Raw genomic sequence first — 12,605 nt, forward strand, 5'->3', positions numbered from 1 at the left:
AAAATAAAGAAACATTGACTCTAGATACGTATCTTTTGGGAAAAGAAACATCAAACCAAGCCAAACAGCCAATTTACAACTGCTCAAGTAGAAAAAAATGCCCCAAAGTGCTGCTCTTTGACAAGCTCAGTGAGCTTGTATCTCTCAAGCATTTCTTGATGTATCCATGCAGTTTTCTTGTTATCTTCTAGAACTATCACTGAAAACCAACATTATTAATTCTTGCCAGCTAGTCTCAGCCTCAGATTACTGCAGGTGGAACCTGATACACCAGTCAGAGAGAAACCGTTCGGTAACACTGGTGAAATCTGCACATAAATTAGAACAAGACATGAAGATACAGCTACAATGGCTGTATGGTAAAAAGTGAGGACAAGTCATTATTGAACTCAAGTATGAAAGAATTACACAAAATACATGTGCATGTGTGCTTAAGTGTGTAATGTTTTTAAAGGAAAATCTTCAAGCTGTTCAAGAGACAGCTATTAAAGTTCTCTGCTACCTGTTTTGCTGCTTGGTCATGCAATTATAGTCTCGGCACTCTTGCTGTTGCTGAAACCGGCACAATTACTCTTTATTAAAGCAGGAAGGAGAAAGAACAGATGTTGATGCAAATCCAGCCACTGGCAGGTGGCAATGTAACAAGACAGTGTAATTGAACTGTTCTTTGCAAAATCTTTTCTATTTGTGTTGCATTTCTAACATGGCAGAGGCACAGGGAGCCTGGCACTCAGCTGATCTCTGACACATGGAGCTCGCTAGGCGGGCAGTGTAGCTGCAGGGGCATGGCAGTGGCATTCCTCCACAAGTACTTTGACACAGTTAAGCAAGACATGGACCTAACAGTTTCTTAACCTGACATTTTAAGGCATTTGCAATGGTCGACAGACAAGGGGAGTTAATGATCTCTGCACATTTACACTGGACTGGTCATCCAGGGGCTATTTACATTTGAAGTCATGAATTTTAATTGACAGTAGTGTAATGCTTTCCCCAGCTGCCTCTTGTTTCCTCTCTTCTCTTGTTATCAAGAAATGTGCACACCTCTACTGCTTCAGGGAAGCAGTGGTTATACTACATGCAGAGTTATGTGCCAAGGAACCCAGTGAGCCTTCGTCTCTATTATCACATATGTGACAGAAAAGAAAAAGATACCTGTTTGGAGACAGATGCACATCTCTAGTCTGACTTCAGGGAACTCTGAGTGATTGGACAATTGTTGTTCTCAGGATTTATGTTACATCTCTCTGACTGTTCTTTAACAGGAATCCATTTTTTTCTTCTTCTTCTGCATGCCTTTCAGTCCTTCTGTCCTCACTAAACTCAGGACTGGTAATTAAAATAGCTTGCTTAATGTTTCCCTGTATTATTCATTCCATATGGCACCCTCACTCCCTTCTAGGCATGTGTGGGGCGTGGTCTGTATCTTTCTGTGTGCAATCTCTCACTGCTGTGGTTGCATAGACACCGAGTCTCAGAAGCCTTTGTTCATCATCCACAGCTGACCATTCACAATATAAATAAATGATGATTTGTCCTCACATGCAACACTGCTTCACAGCAAGGAGCAAAGAGACTGTGTCCTCCATAACACACAGGCACAACAACAGCCGGGGCAGAGTGGAGAGTGCCAGAAATGGCCAGACAAGTGCTTCACTCCAACCGTGTTCAGGCATTGCCACCTCCTGGCAGGGCTGGGGCGAGGACACACTGATGCCTTGGTGCACAACCCGGCCGTGCAGACCACTTGCAGATGGGTTCTTCAGCAAACTGGTAGTGCTGACTGTGACGACTTCAGGGGTGAAAATTATGGATATTTCTCACTGTCTGATTAAAGATCCCCTTTTTGCACAGAGTCAGAAGCAAGGACAGGCTGGACAGGGCTCTTAAGATGTCTGAGTGTGTCTTTATGGGAAAAGGCACATGGCTTCTCATGCTTCAAAAAACTCAGTGATCAGTAAAAAACTCAGTAAATTTGAGTCCTAACCAAAGGAGTAATCAGACTGTTTTCCTCCAGTGAAAAGCCCGCTTAGCATGTCCTTCTGCTTACCTGGTCCTTCTTCTCCACCAGCCTCCCTAACTACATGCTGCAGTTTTCTACTCCTTAACTCTGTCATGACAATTACTTGTGGGCCTACACCACCAAGTAACATTTCTGAGACAAGTCAATCTAAAAATAGACAACCAGGTCCAAACAGCCAAAAGACAAAAAGTCCCTTCATATCGGTTCGTGCAGTCCCACAAGTGGGAAGGTGCAACAATTAGGCCAGATTTGCTACGCAGGAAAACAATCACAGCAGAACAGAGTCAGTCAGTCACTGACTGATCCCCTCAAAGGCAAGCACCTGCTTGAAAGAGATGCCTATCTTTCTGCCTTTCTTGTTTATTATTCAAATTCACATTCACACTGATCTAGCCTTAGCTTTCCTGAGAACTTGAGTATGCAAAAAAAGCTAAATGAGAATAAGATACTGCTGTTTTTATTTTAGAATACCTAGAACAGCTGTCTGTATCTATGAGGGAGGCTCCATGTCATATAACGTGACTTAAATCCTTCATAGCTGACATCTGTAAGGCAGAAATTCGTAGCTAGCTGATACACTACACTGACTCCGGGCACCTCTAATCTTCCAGTATTGTTAACTAACAATAATATAATTAACCATAATTAACAACAGTATTGTTGTAAAGCACTTTGAAGACTTAGGTGCAGTAACAACACGCATATTTTGGGAACTTCCTGCTATTCCCGAATTGCTCCAAAAGCAGCTCAGGCTTCATTGGGCTTGTCTGTCCTGTTGGGTACCTTTTACTGTCAACAGGAAAGACTCAGTCTTCCAGAAAAGTCACAGTAACTCAGTACATATACACACTCTGCACAGCATCAGGATTTTTTACAAAGCATGTAATTATGAAAGGATTCTTGTTAAGACAGCATATTTTGTAAAAGTATCTTTAATTAAAATGTTAAAACCTAATCCATTTATTTCACAATACTTTATATTCTCATTGTAAACTTTTATTATGCAATAGTGAAGTTAAAAATAATCAAGTAACTCCAGAAAGTGATGTTGACATTCACTCAGAAGAGAGAAGGCGACATAATCCTCCAGGTTTGTTGTATCAGACATCACTTTTAAAAAGCATGAGAGATACAGAGTAATGTATCTCTCATTCTGGGAAATTGAGTACTGTCACTCGCTGGTTCATAGAGATTTGTGCAATTTGTTTATAACTAATATCCCCATAAATGTACTAATTGCACATGTAGAGATAACAAATTCTCTGCAACATAGCTAAAGTGACAAAACACCTACATATAACTATGGCTAACTTCTACACAAGCTGGTCTTGTAGAAAAGTGTTTCTTAAAAACAAGACAAAAAATAAATCATCTCCAAGGTAAGTCATGTTTGGTCACATTTGAAACACGGTCTATTGCACTCAATATCTTTCAGTAGCCTGTGGTGTCTTGCAGTGGATGGCCAAGACTAAACTACCGAAAGTCACCAGGTATTATTTAACAAATAGACCATAAACTTAGTAAAAAGACAAAAACCCCAGTAGCTTCTACATTTGTTTATAGTCCTGTCTTTTATGAAAATTATTTCACACTTTCTCAGTTTAATTGCTCACACAATTTAATTGCTAGAGAAAAATATACCACTACATCTCTAAGAATACCCTGCTCACACAAAAATTAAACAGGAATACTCTAACCAGCCATATGCAATAAATATATCTAACTCTAAATCTTATTCTTTATATTCTTCTAAAATCTCTATATCTAGCAGACAAAATGTATGTAGATTCCTGAGATATACGCAAATGACAATGAAGTAGCTTCTTGTGAGTAGTAGGTGATAGAAATATTGATATTGATAATATTTAAAATGACATTGAACAAGCAAAGCCTAAGGGTAAAAACAGAATCAGAAGTTGATTATATTATTTGTTATTGCTATTACTATACTTCCAATTTAATGCAGATGCACACTACATTACAGAAGAGTGATAAAGCAAATGCCTTTTCCTGAGATGCCCACAGGGATTGATAACAGGATAAATACTAAGATTTTGGAGCAGACAAAAGTAATGTTGTCATGCATATGCCCATTATAAAATATTTGAACTACAAGTGAAATTTAACTTTAGAGGTGATAAGGTGTGGTGAAACTCTCACAGATGCTTTTTAAGAAAGGTTTGAAGAAAAGATAGAAATGATTGCTGCTCAAAACACAACACAAGGAGCTATGGTATGTCCTAATAGATACATAGGAAAGGTATGTCTGGAGAAGAATGAAAAAGCACAGAGAAAGGTAAGCGGTGCTCCATCAAAGTTGTATTTTCAGGAATGCACTATTGGAGTTTATGCTAAAATACAGAATCATCTTAGGTGCTGATATGTTTTCTTCCAAGACAAGATCAAGCCTCTGAGTTCCCAGTTTTCACTGGGGGAAAAAAGTAACTCCCTGAGGAACAGCTGGGCTCCACACATGAGATGAGGAACAAAAGATGGTAATATTTAAAGGATGTGATGATGTTAGGAAGTCAAAACTCCTGATTCCCCCCTGCCTACTTTACTACTAAGAAGAATGTGATTTGGTTTACAGGGGCTTGGTGATAAAATCAAACACACCATCAGTCAAAGCAACTGACACACTTGCACAGTGAATTTGCTTCACAGTGAGAAATTTTTACACTATTCTTCCTTGAGGAAAGAGAAGGCTGGAACAACTCAATAGATTTAAAGGCTAAGAATATTAAAGAGAAGAATCTAAATTCCTATGTGCATTCCAATACAGGAGAGGAAGAGGGCTCAAAGTCATTAAGTAGGTTTTACAGGAACTGCAAAATGTAATGCTAGTAAAGCTGAAAATAAAATGAAATGGAATGTAGCGAAAGTATAAGCATCTGCTCTAGCATCCTTGCTGCTCACTTTGAGACTGTTACACTTCCAATACTCTTTTGGGGCTGGATTTTGTGCAGAAAGTGAGAAAAGGCAACCTTATAGACACAAGGCTCAGCTTTGAACTTTGCAGGTTGAAAATGGAAGTACAAAAATCAAGATTGCTTGGTTTTGGAAAATGAGCTGCTTCTCAGAGGGTGCTGGCTGGAGATGAGGAAGCTGCTGTTCTCCATGCTGTTAGTGGGAGATGTCATAATAGTAGTTACGTAACCTCATCTCGACTGCAACAAATCCTGGTCGGTCGTCAACACTGTGGAAAGATGACAAATGTCACTGCACAGGAAGGAGAGAGATGTCAAGGTGCATGGGCCTTATTGCCCTTGGGACTCTACCTCAGTGATAGCTCATTTAAAGATGCTCACAGTATTTTCAGACTACCAAAATCATGCTACAAAATTAATACCAAGTGGCAAATACTACTGCAGAGCATCCAGTCAGTGGATTTACTATCATGCCTGTTACTTTGGGATTGGTAAAGGTAATAGAAGAAACACATGGTAAATCAGCTCAATTTAATTTTCTACTTCATTTACTTTATTAATAGTCTGGAGAAAAGACTATTTGCCATGCAATATTCTGCCTTATAATGGGTAGTACCATCACACAGAGTAGTTAGAACCCCTGAGAGGAGTCTACCCACACACTATATGACTGTACCATCTTTCTTGTATATCTGCAATTGTATCTTTATTTGGAGAACAGAATTAAACTGACAACAAGCCCTTACAATTTTACATATTGAGATAGTTACTCTGCCTGACCTGAACCTTCTTTTTAAAATTTATTTTCTTTCCAATAATAAAGATATTTGAGTACAAAATATAAAAATCAGCATGCTTTATGATATGTTTGTTAATAATGACCTGATCCCTTTCACTGGAGAACTGTTAGAGCATTCTTTTAGTCAACCCAAAAGGCAGGAATTACTTTTTAGTTGCACATTTGTTTTAGAGTATTAGGTTTAATAAAGCTAACAAAGAAGCAAGGTACCTAAAAATGAAGTACTACAGCTTCTTAATGTAGACCTTTGTTGGACAGGTCTATTCTCCAGATGGTGAACTGGAAGAATAAGTGACCTTACAGTCTACTTTGGGTGCTTTCTGGAGACTTCCTATAGCTAAAAGTAACTCCAGCAAAATAGTTTAAAACAGTAAATCATAAAACCATTTTAATACATTTTTGCAGTATACTAATTAAAAAAATCAGAAAGGCTTTATTTTTTTCTATAGTTCATAATTCTAATTTCTAAATGGTTATGAAACAGAAAAAAAATGTTTCTGACATATCGGGTATGACCTGAAAAGACGGTTTACCTCTTGCTGATAAGAAGTCAGTGTGGGATACAATTTCAACATATTCAGTTATGAGAGAAGAGAAAAATAGCTCAAAACAATTAAATATTGAGGAATGGAATAAACATTTTGGCAATATGACTTTGAAATTTCAGTAAAGCTAAAGCCTTGGAAATGAAAATTAAACAAAACACAATCCCAAATGAAACAAAAATATTTGCTTAATTTCAAACTTTCTTTTCAAAATGCATTAGACTGACCTTTTTGTGGACGTTCTTTTTTTGATACCCTGTATTCTGTATATAACAAGCAAACTCTGTTCTACAAAATTGGCTTTTTGTAGTACACGCTGTAACTCAGATAATTTTCACCTGAAAGTCCAATTGACTCTTTAGCTTGAGTATGGTTGTAAGCTGAACTCCAGCTGAAAAGATGTATTTTGAAATAAACCTCACCCACCCCCCTTCTGGCTATTAACCATATAGATTAAAACGTTCTATCAAAAGAGCAACCCCTCACACTCACTTGTATGTCCAGCACAACTTCATTAGACTATAGACTTCTGTTGGACAGACTTCAGGACGTTCCATTCGTTCTCCTCTTTCAATCATCTGTGCAACTTCACCACCTTTCATTCCCTGGAACAGGGTGACCAGAACAGTCAGTCATCCAAGCTGCAAATGATTACAGCACACATGACAGCATAAATCAAACAAAGGCCTGGAACTGATTTTTGGGCTATGCTTTGACTCATTTGTTGCAACAACTCCTTTTAGTTAGGTAAAGATATTGGTTCAAATTTGCTCCGAATTTTTACAGATAAAACAAGGCCAAATACAACCACTCACCTTATATGGCTTTTGTCCATAAGAGAAAGCTTCCCACATTAAAACCCCAAAGCTCCAGACATCACTTTTGCTAGAAAATTTGTAGAAATTCATGCATTCTGGAGCATACCATTTGACTGGCCATTTTCCATGACTTTGTGCCTAAAATATGTCATAACCGAAAGGAAAAATCAGGCTAGATACAACAATAAGTAGTAAACACAACCTGAATGCACATAATTCATGTTAACTTAGCTCTGCACAAATTTGTACTAAATACCATAACATTTCTTATGCAGTTAGCATTAGAGAGAATGGGTAACAACTTCTTCAAAAGTGTTACCAAATTGTTACTAATCTTCAACTTTCAAAATAATGCATTGAAATGAAAACTGTGGTAAAAAAAAAGGCTTAGCTAGATGACTTGGAGTCATGTTCTTAGTGACATTTAATTTAAAGTTGCTCTTTAAAAATAGTTTTTTCCATTTGGCTCTCCACAGAGGGTAAGAGAGACATGTCCAGGTGGTTGAAGTGGGTGCTCTATTTCAAAGCACAGTGACTGCCTTGTGGCAAACTGCAGTTTACCTGAATTATGCTGTAACGCTGCATTATGCCCACTGAAGTGTCAAGCTATATGAGCACAGTGCTAGATCTAGTGACAGGACCCTACTGCATCCCGTGGAGTTGTAAAGAAAATGGACTTTTGATACTAATTCTCAAGGCTCTGAGGCTGGGATTGACAAGCTTCTCTGTCTAGGCTGGTGGCAGTGATTTAAGATGCCTTTTCTGGCAGCAGTTACTACTATTCCTATACAGGAAGGTCATCAGAAGGGAGCATGTGCTTGCTCCTCCTCTGCAGTGTTTCATGGGCTGGATTATTAGTTTCAAAGAGCCGATAAAAGGGCATAGGCAGAAGGAAGAAGTAATTTTAATTGCAAGAGGAATATACCAGGAAAACAAATATAGACATGTAACTTTATCTCCCACCTTTTACCTTATTAAATGATGCAATTATTCTAATCATTTTGGCTGTACAGAGGTCCAGTGAATTTAAAACCAAGATAAACAAATTTTGCTTAGGTTACTTTATTATTTAACAATGCTATTCTCTCAAAAACCTTCCCTAATTCTGTTCTGTAAGACAATGTATTAGTGCTAGCCTACATTTTCCTTGGACATGACAAGAACTGTTTTGCAACAAATACATTTTCCCCCTTTTATGTAAGGTAGTATCTCATTTCCACAATAACTTTCAATTTTCTAATGACAAGCGTACCAAAAGTAAATGAAAATAGACAAGTAAAAAGAGGAATGAGCTTTTCCCTCCCTACATGTCTCTAAATGTTGATCACATATTTTGAATTTGACAATCTAGTATCAGGCTATAAAACAATGAATGACACATAATATTTCAGATTTTCAACTTGAAAAACCAATTGCATTTCAACTGAAAATATCTTTATTAAGCTATGTTACTACACAGCTTCCATGTTGGGTTAAAACCTTACCTTGTAATAATTTTCATCAGCACTAAGAGCTTTAGAAAGTCCAAAGTCACTAATTTTGGCATAATGTTGGGTGACTAATAGCACATTTCTTGCAGCCAGATCCCTATGAACAAAATTATTCTCCTCCAGGTATTTCATCCCCATGGAAACCTGATGTACCAGCTCTGTTATATTCTTCTCTGTGACATGTCTGAAAATCACAATTGAATTTTAAAGAGGTCAGTAGCTCATTTTCCTGACTTTTCATGGAGTTCAAATACAAATCTCTACTTTGAACTTGTCCACATTACACTGGGAACCTGATCCACTTACATTTAGCTAAGCTTCAATTAGAAAAGGCAATCTAGGCTCCTGTCCTGGGCAAGATGCTGTGTTATCACATCAATAGAGGAGAAATTGAAGGATATGTGAAAATTCTCTCATTTATTGAAAATACACTATTTTGGCAGAAATATTTGACAGTTCAGAAACATGTTTCAGTGAAGAATAACTACAATCATTAATATTACAGTGACAACATATCAATTTTAATTGTCCAAAAAGAAAAATAAAAAATAAAAGAAAGGACCTGTATCGTATGGAATGGAATCAAAGTTCACATACCTATTTTTTTGCAAAAATTTGTTCAATGGCCCAAGTTCAGCCATCTCCATTACCAACATCCAGGCCTCAGCTTCACATATCCCTATCATTCGGACAATATATGGGTTATCCAGTTGCTGCATTACATTTGCTTCTCTCAGTAATTCATCTTTTATGGCTGGATCATTACTCTCGTTCTTCAGAATTTTTACAGCCACGGGCTTGGCACCCCTGCAAAAAAGAATCAAATTCTGGGACTAGTTGCTAAAAAATCTGTGCACTAATGCACACAATCTTCATCAGATGTTTCCATTCACATAGTACAAATTGGGACAAAAGACACAATTGACACTCAGAGGAGAAAAAAAAAAGCCATAACAGGAACATCTCTCCATCAAGTGCTCAGAAGACAGCTAAGCAAAAGAGCAAGAATGAAAAGAACCTGAGACAATTACAGATTGTCATAAAAATGCCTTAAGAAGCCTGAAAAAAAGTATACCGGACAAAATTTTCTTGTCCACTCTGGCAAGAATAGCATAAAGCTCTTCTGGCAAGAAAAACTATAAAGAGCTTTCTAAGCACTGGAGTGTTTTGGGGGTGAGACCGGAACACACAGCGTTGCCAGGCCCCAAGGCAGTGCTCTGAAATCCTGAGAATCTAAGCCTACTTCTGCAACCTCCCATTCATATAGCAAACTGAAGGAGTGACTGATGAGATCAACAGAGCTCAAGTGTAAAACAAGATTAAAAAATACACAAGCCAAGAGCAGAGCCCTTCAAATCCCTACAGCCTATATTGGAAAAATAAAAATCCTTCCTGCTTCTGAAAACCCTTGTTAGAGAAATCCCTCCAACTTCAAGAGATGGGAGTATGTACATAATCAGTCCATGCACATAAACAGCATACTGATAACATTTTACTATGAAAATGCATGAAATCAAGTACAAACAGGGTCTGTTCCTACAGACATGACATGGTAAAAAATGATAAAACATGTTCTGTCTCCTTGAAAATCAACATTTCAGCTTCAGGAAAACTGGTATTTATCACACTTACTTTAGGCAAAGCTCTCTTTGCTATAGGTAAACTGTCCATGGCACTCTACACATTTTCTGACAGAGATGTTGTGCAGATGGGAAATACTGTGTAGCATTTGTACTTTTGCAAACTATTGAGGAACACAGTGGAATTCCCACTCTACTATCCCCGTCAGGAGAGAATATAGTCATAAGCAGCATTTCGCACTTTACAGACTAAAATGAGTGCATACATGTACGTACAAAGAGAGAAACTGGTGAATATTAGCCCAAATTAGTTACGGTCTGTCACCCCAAATGACATGCAAAGATTACTGCTGCTCCAAAAAGTAAAGGCTAGAATTTTTACATATTAGATTCCATGAAAATAGAAGGCAACACTCACTTTTTCATCCTATAGAACCCTTTCTTTACAGTACCAAAGTTGCCAGAGCCAAGTTCACCCTCCTCCAAAGTTAACAATTTCCTGTCAAGAGTGACATTTTTTGGTTTAATTTCATCTGGATCAGCATATGGACTTTCATAGACCTCAGTATCCATGGGTAAGGCTTCTCTCTGATCACCTGCAGTTCAAACAATGAAAAAATAAGACATGATTTTAGACATTTTTGCCGCCACAGCTAATATATTCACCTTTTCTATGTTCAAGATCATCAGTGTGTTTGACTTGTAAGGGCATTATAAAGAAACCACATATATATAGTCCATATAGCCCATTATAAGCATTTTAGAACACATCAAAAGACAGTGGCCTCCCCCTGGTGACATGCTGTAACTACTGAATATCTGTGCAGGGTGAAACCAGGATATTCCTTGACAGGAGGGTTAGAAGTTGGCCCTTCTCCTTAGTACTTCCCATTAGTTACCTCACATAATTCTTCACTCAGAATGCTGCCTTACATGTACTTCATTCTTAGGCACCTTGCTTTAATTGCATTATGCTTGGCACTGTGGATGCAACAATTCTTTTTATGATGTGCAAGGATATAGTTTTTAGAGTCAAGGAAATAATAATATTCCACTTCAAAATGGAAAAAGGGTTTCTGCTAAAAGATTTTTGTTATAGATGGTGAAATCTGACATTTTCAGCTACCAGGACGGAGTTATGATAGCGGCTACACCAATATGTAACAGAATGTGAAATATATGCAAGAAAAAAGAAACATGGATTGAGAGAGATCTCTCCCATAAAGAAGAAAATTGCATTAATGCTATATATTACTCTGCCTACCTCTTTCTGCTCCTGTAATACCTCTGTTCCTTTGCAGCACATAAGGATTAAAAGGTGCTTCTTCTTGTGGGTGGCTAATAGTTGACTGAAGCTGTAGCACACAAATAAAGTTTTTCTGTTTAACAATGAATAGGTAAGTCAAAAGCACTTTTTTTCCCCAAGGATTTTGGCATAATGATTGCAAGACACCCATACGTAAGAATCAGAAGGAAAGGGAACCAGAAGAGGTTATTTCATTCTGGAGGCTATTGTTAGAGCAGGCTAAAAGCATAGAAAGATATGACAAATATTTCAGACCATTAGATAAGAGAGAATTAACTGTAGTGGGTCATGCACAAATCTTATTCTGCAGATATTAAATTTACATCCTCTTTTCAAATTTGCCATGTAACACAAATAGTCAGAAGGATTTCTCTTTAATTTATCCTTCCTCCTTCTTCAAGTTATCTCTCCCCCTACCTAGGCAACAGAGAAATTGCTAGCAAAAATGAAAACAAAAAACAATTTCCTGTTTCTCTTGTGGATATTACAGAGGGACTCTATTTTAAAGAAGTGGAAGAAACTGGAGTAAAAAGTTACTACTTTAATAGGCTTGTGTAACCATCAGGGACAAACATAATGGACCAGATATTAGGACATCTGCTCTAAGGAGGGAGAAGATTACCCAATTAATTAAGCATCTGGTTCAAATACAATTCTTCTGCCTTTACTCTTGTCAGAGAAATAATATGGAGTACACAAACCATCTCATCCATTGTTTGTTCTGGAACTCTTCACCTGGGTACGGCACAATGAAGTACATAGATGAGGGAAACTACTAATCTGGTCGCTTCTGTTTGTGAGCTGTTGGGAACACGGGAATTACAGAACCTATTTCTGCACATTAGCTTCTTTTCAAGTAAAGAGAAACAAAGCTCTGGTGGAAGGTGTCCTTGCCCATAGCAAAAGGAATGTAACAAAATGATCTTTAAGGTCCTTTCCAACATAAACCATTCTGTGAAGTTTCCTGTAGTGAACTATTGGATGCAATAGAAGTTTTATCATTTGGAAACTGCATTTAGTAGGGGAAACACCTGACCTGGGAACTACAGACCTTGAAATCATGATGGTATATGCCCAGCTGGCTGAAATAGAAAAGGTTTCACTACACAGATTTTAC

The 12,605-nt window shown here is 37.7% G+C and overlaps 1 protein-coding gene across 1 annotated transcript in view; it reads right to left on the reverse strand.

The window, feature by feature from the left end:
- Window positions 1-2,937: 2,937 nt before the first annotated feature.
- The window catches only part of SYK (spleen associated tyrosine kinase), a 50,393-nt gene continuing 40,725 nt past the window's right edge, over window positions 2,938-12,605 (reverse strand). The window contains 7 exon segments of the mRNA XM_008640167.2: window positions 2,938-5,219; window positions 6,787-6,899; window positions 7,110-7,250; window positions 8,597-8,786; window positions 9,200-9,409; window positions 10,601-10,778; window positions 11,447-11,537. Of these exon segments, the coding sequence (XP_008638389.1) occupies window positions 5,147-5,219; window positions 6,787-6,899; window positions 7,110-7,250; window positions 8,597-8,786; window positions 9,200-9,409; window positions 10,601-10,778; window positions 11,447-11,537 (996 nt within the window). The 3' untranslated portion in view covers window positions 2,938-5,146.

The sequence above is a fragment of the Corvus brachyrhynchos genome, unplaced genomic scaffold (genome assembly GCF_000691975.1).
Source record: "Corvus brachyrhynchos isolate BGI_N302 unplaced genomic scaffold, ASM69197v1 scaffold408, whole genome shotgun sequence".
Lineage (NCBI taxonomy): Eukaryota > Metazoa > Chordata > Aves > Passeriformes > Corvidae > Corvus > Corvus brachyrhynchos.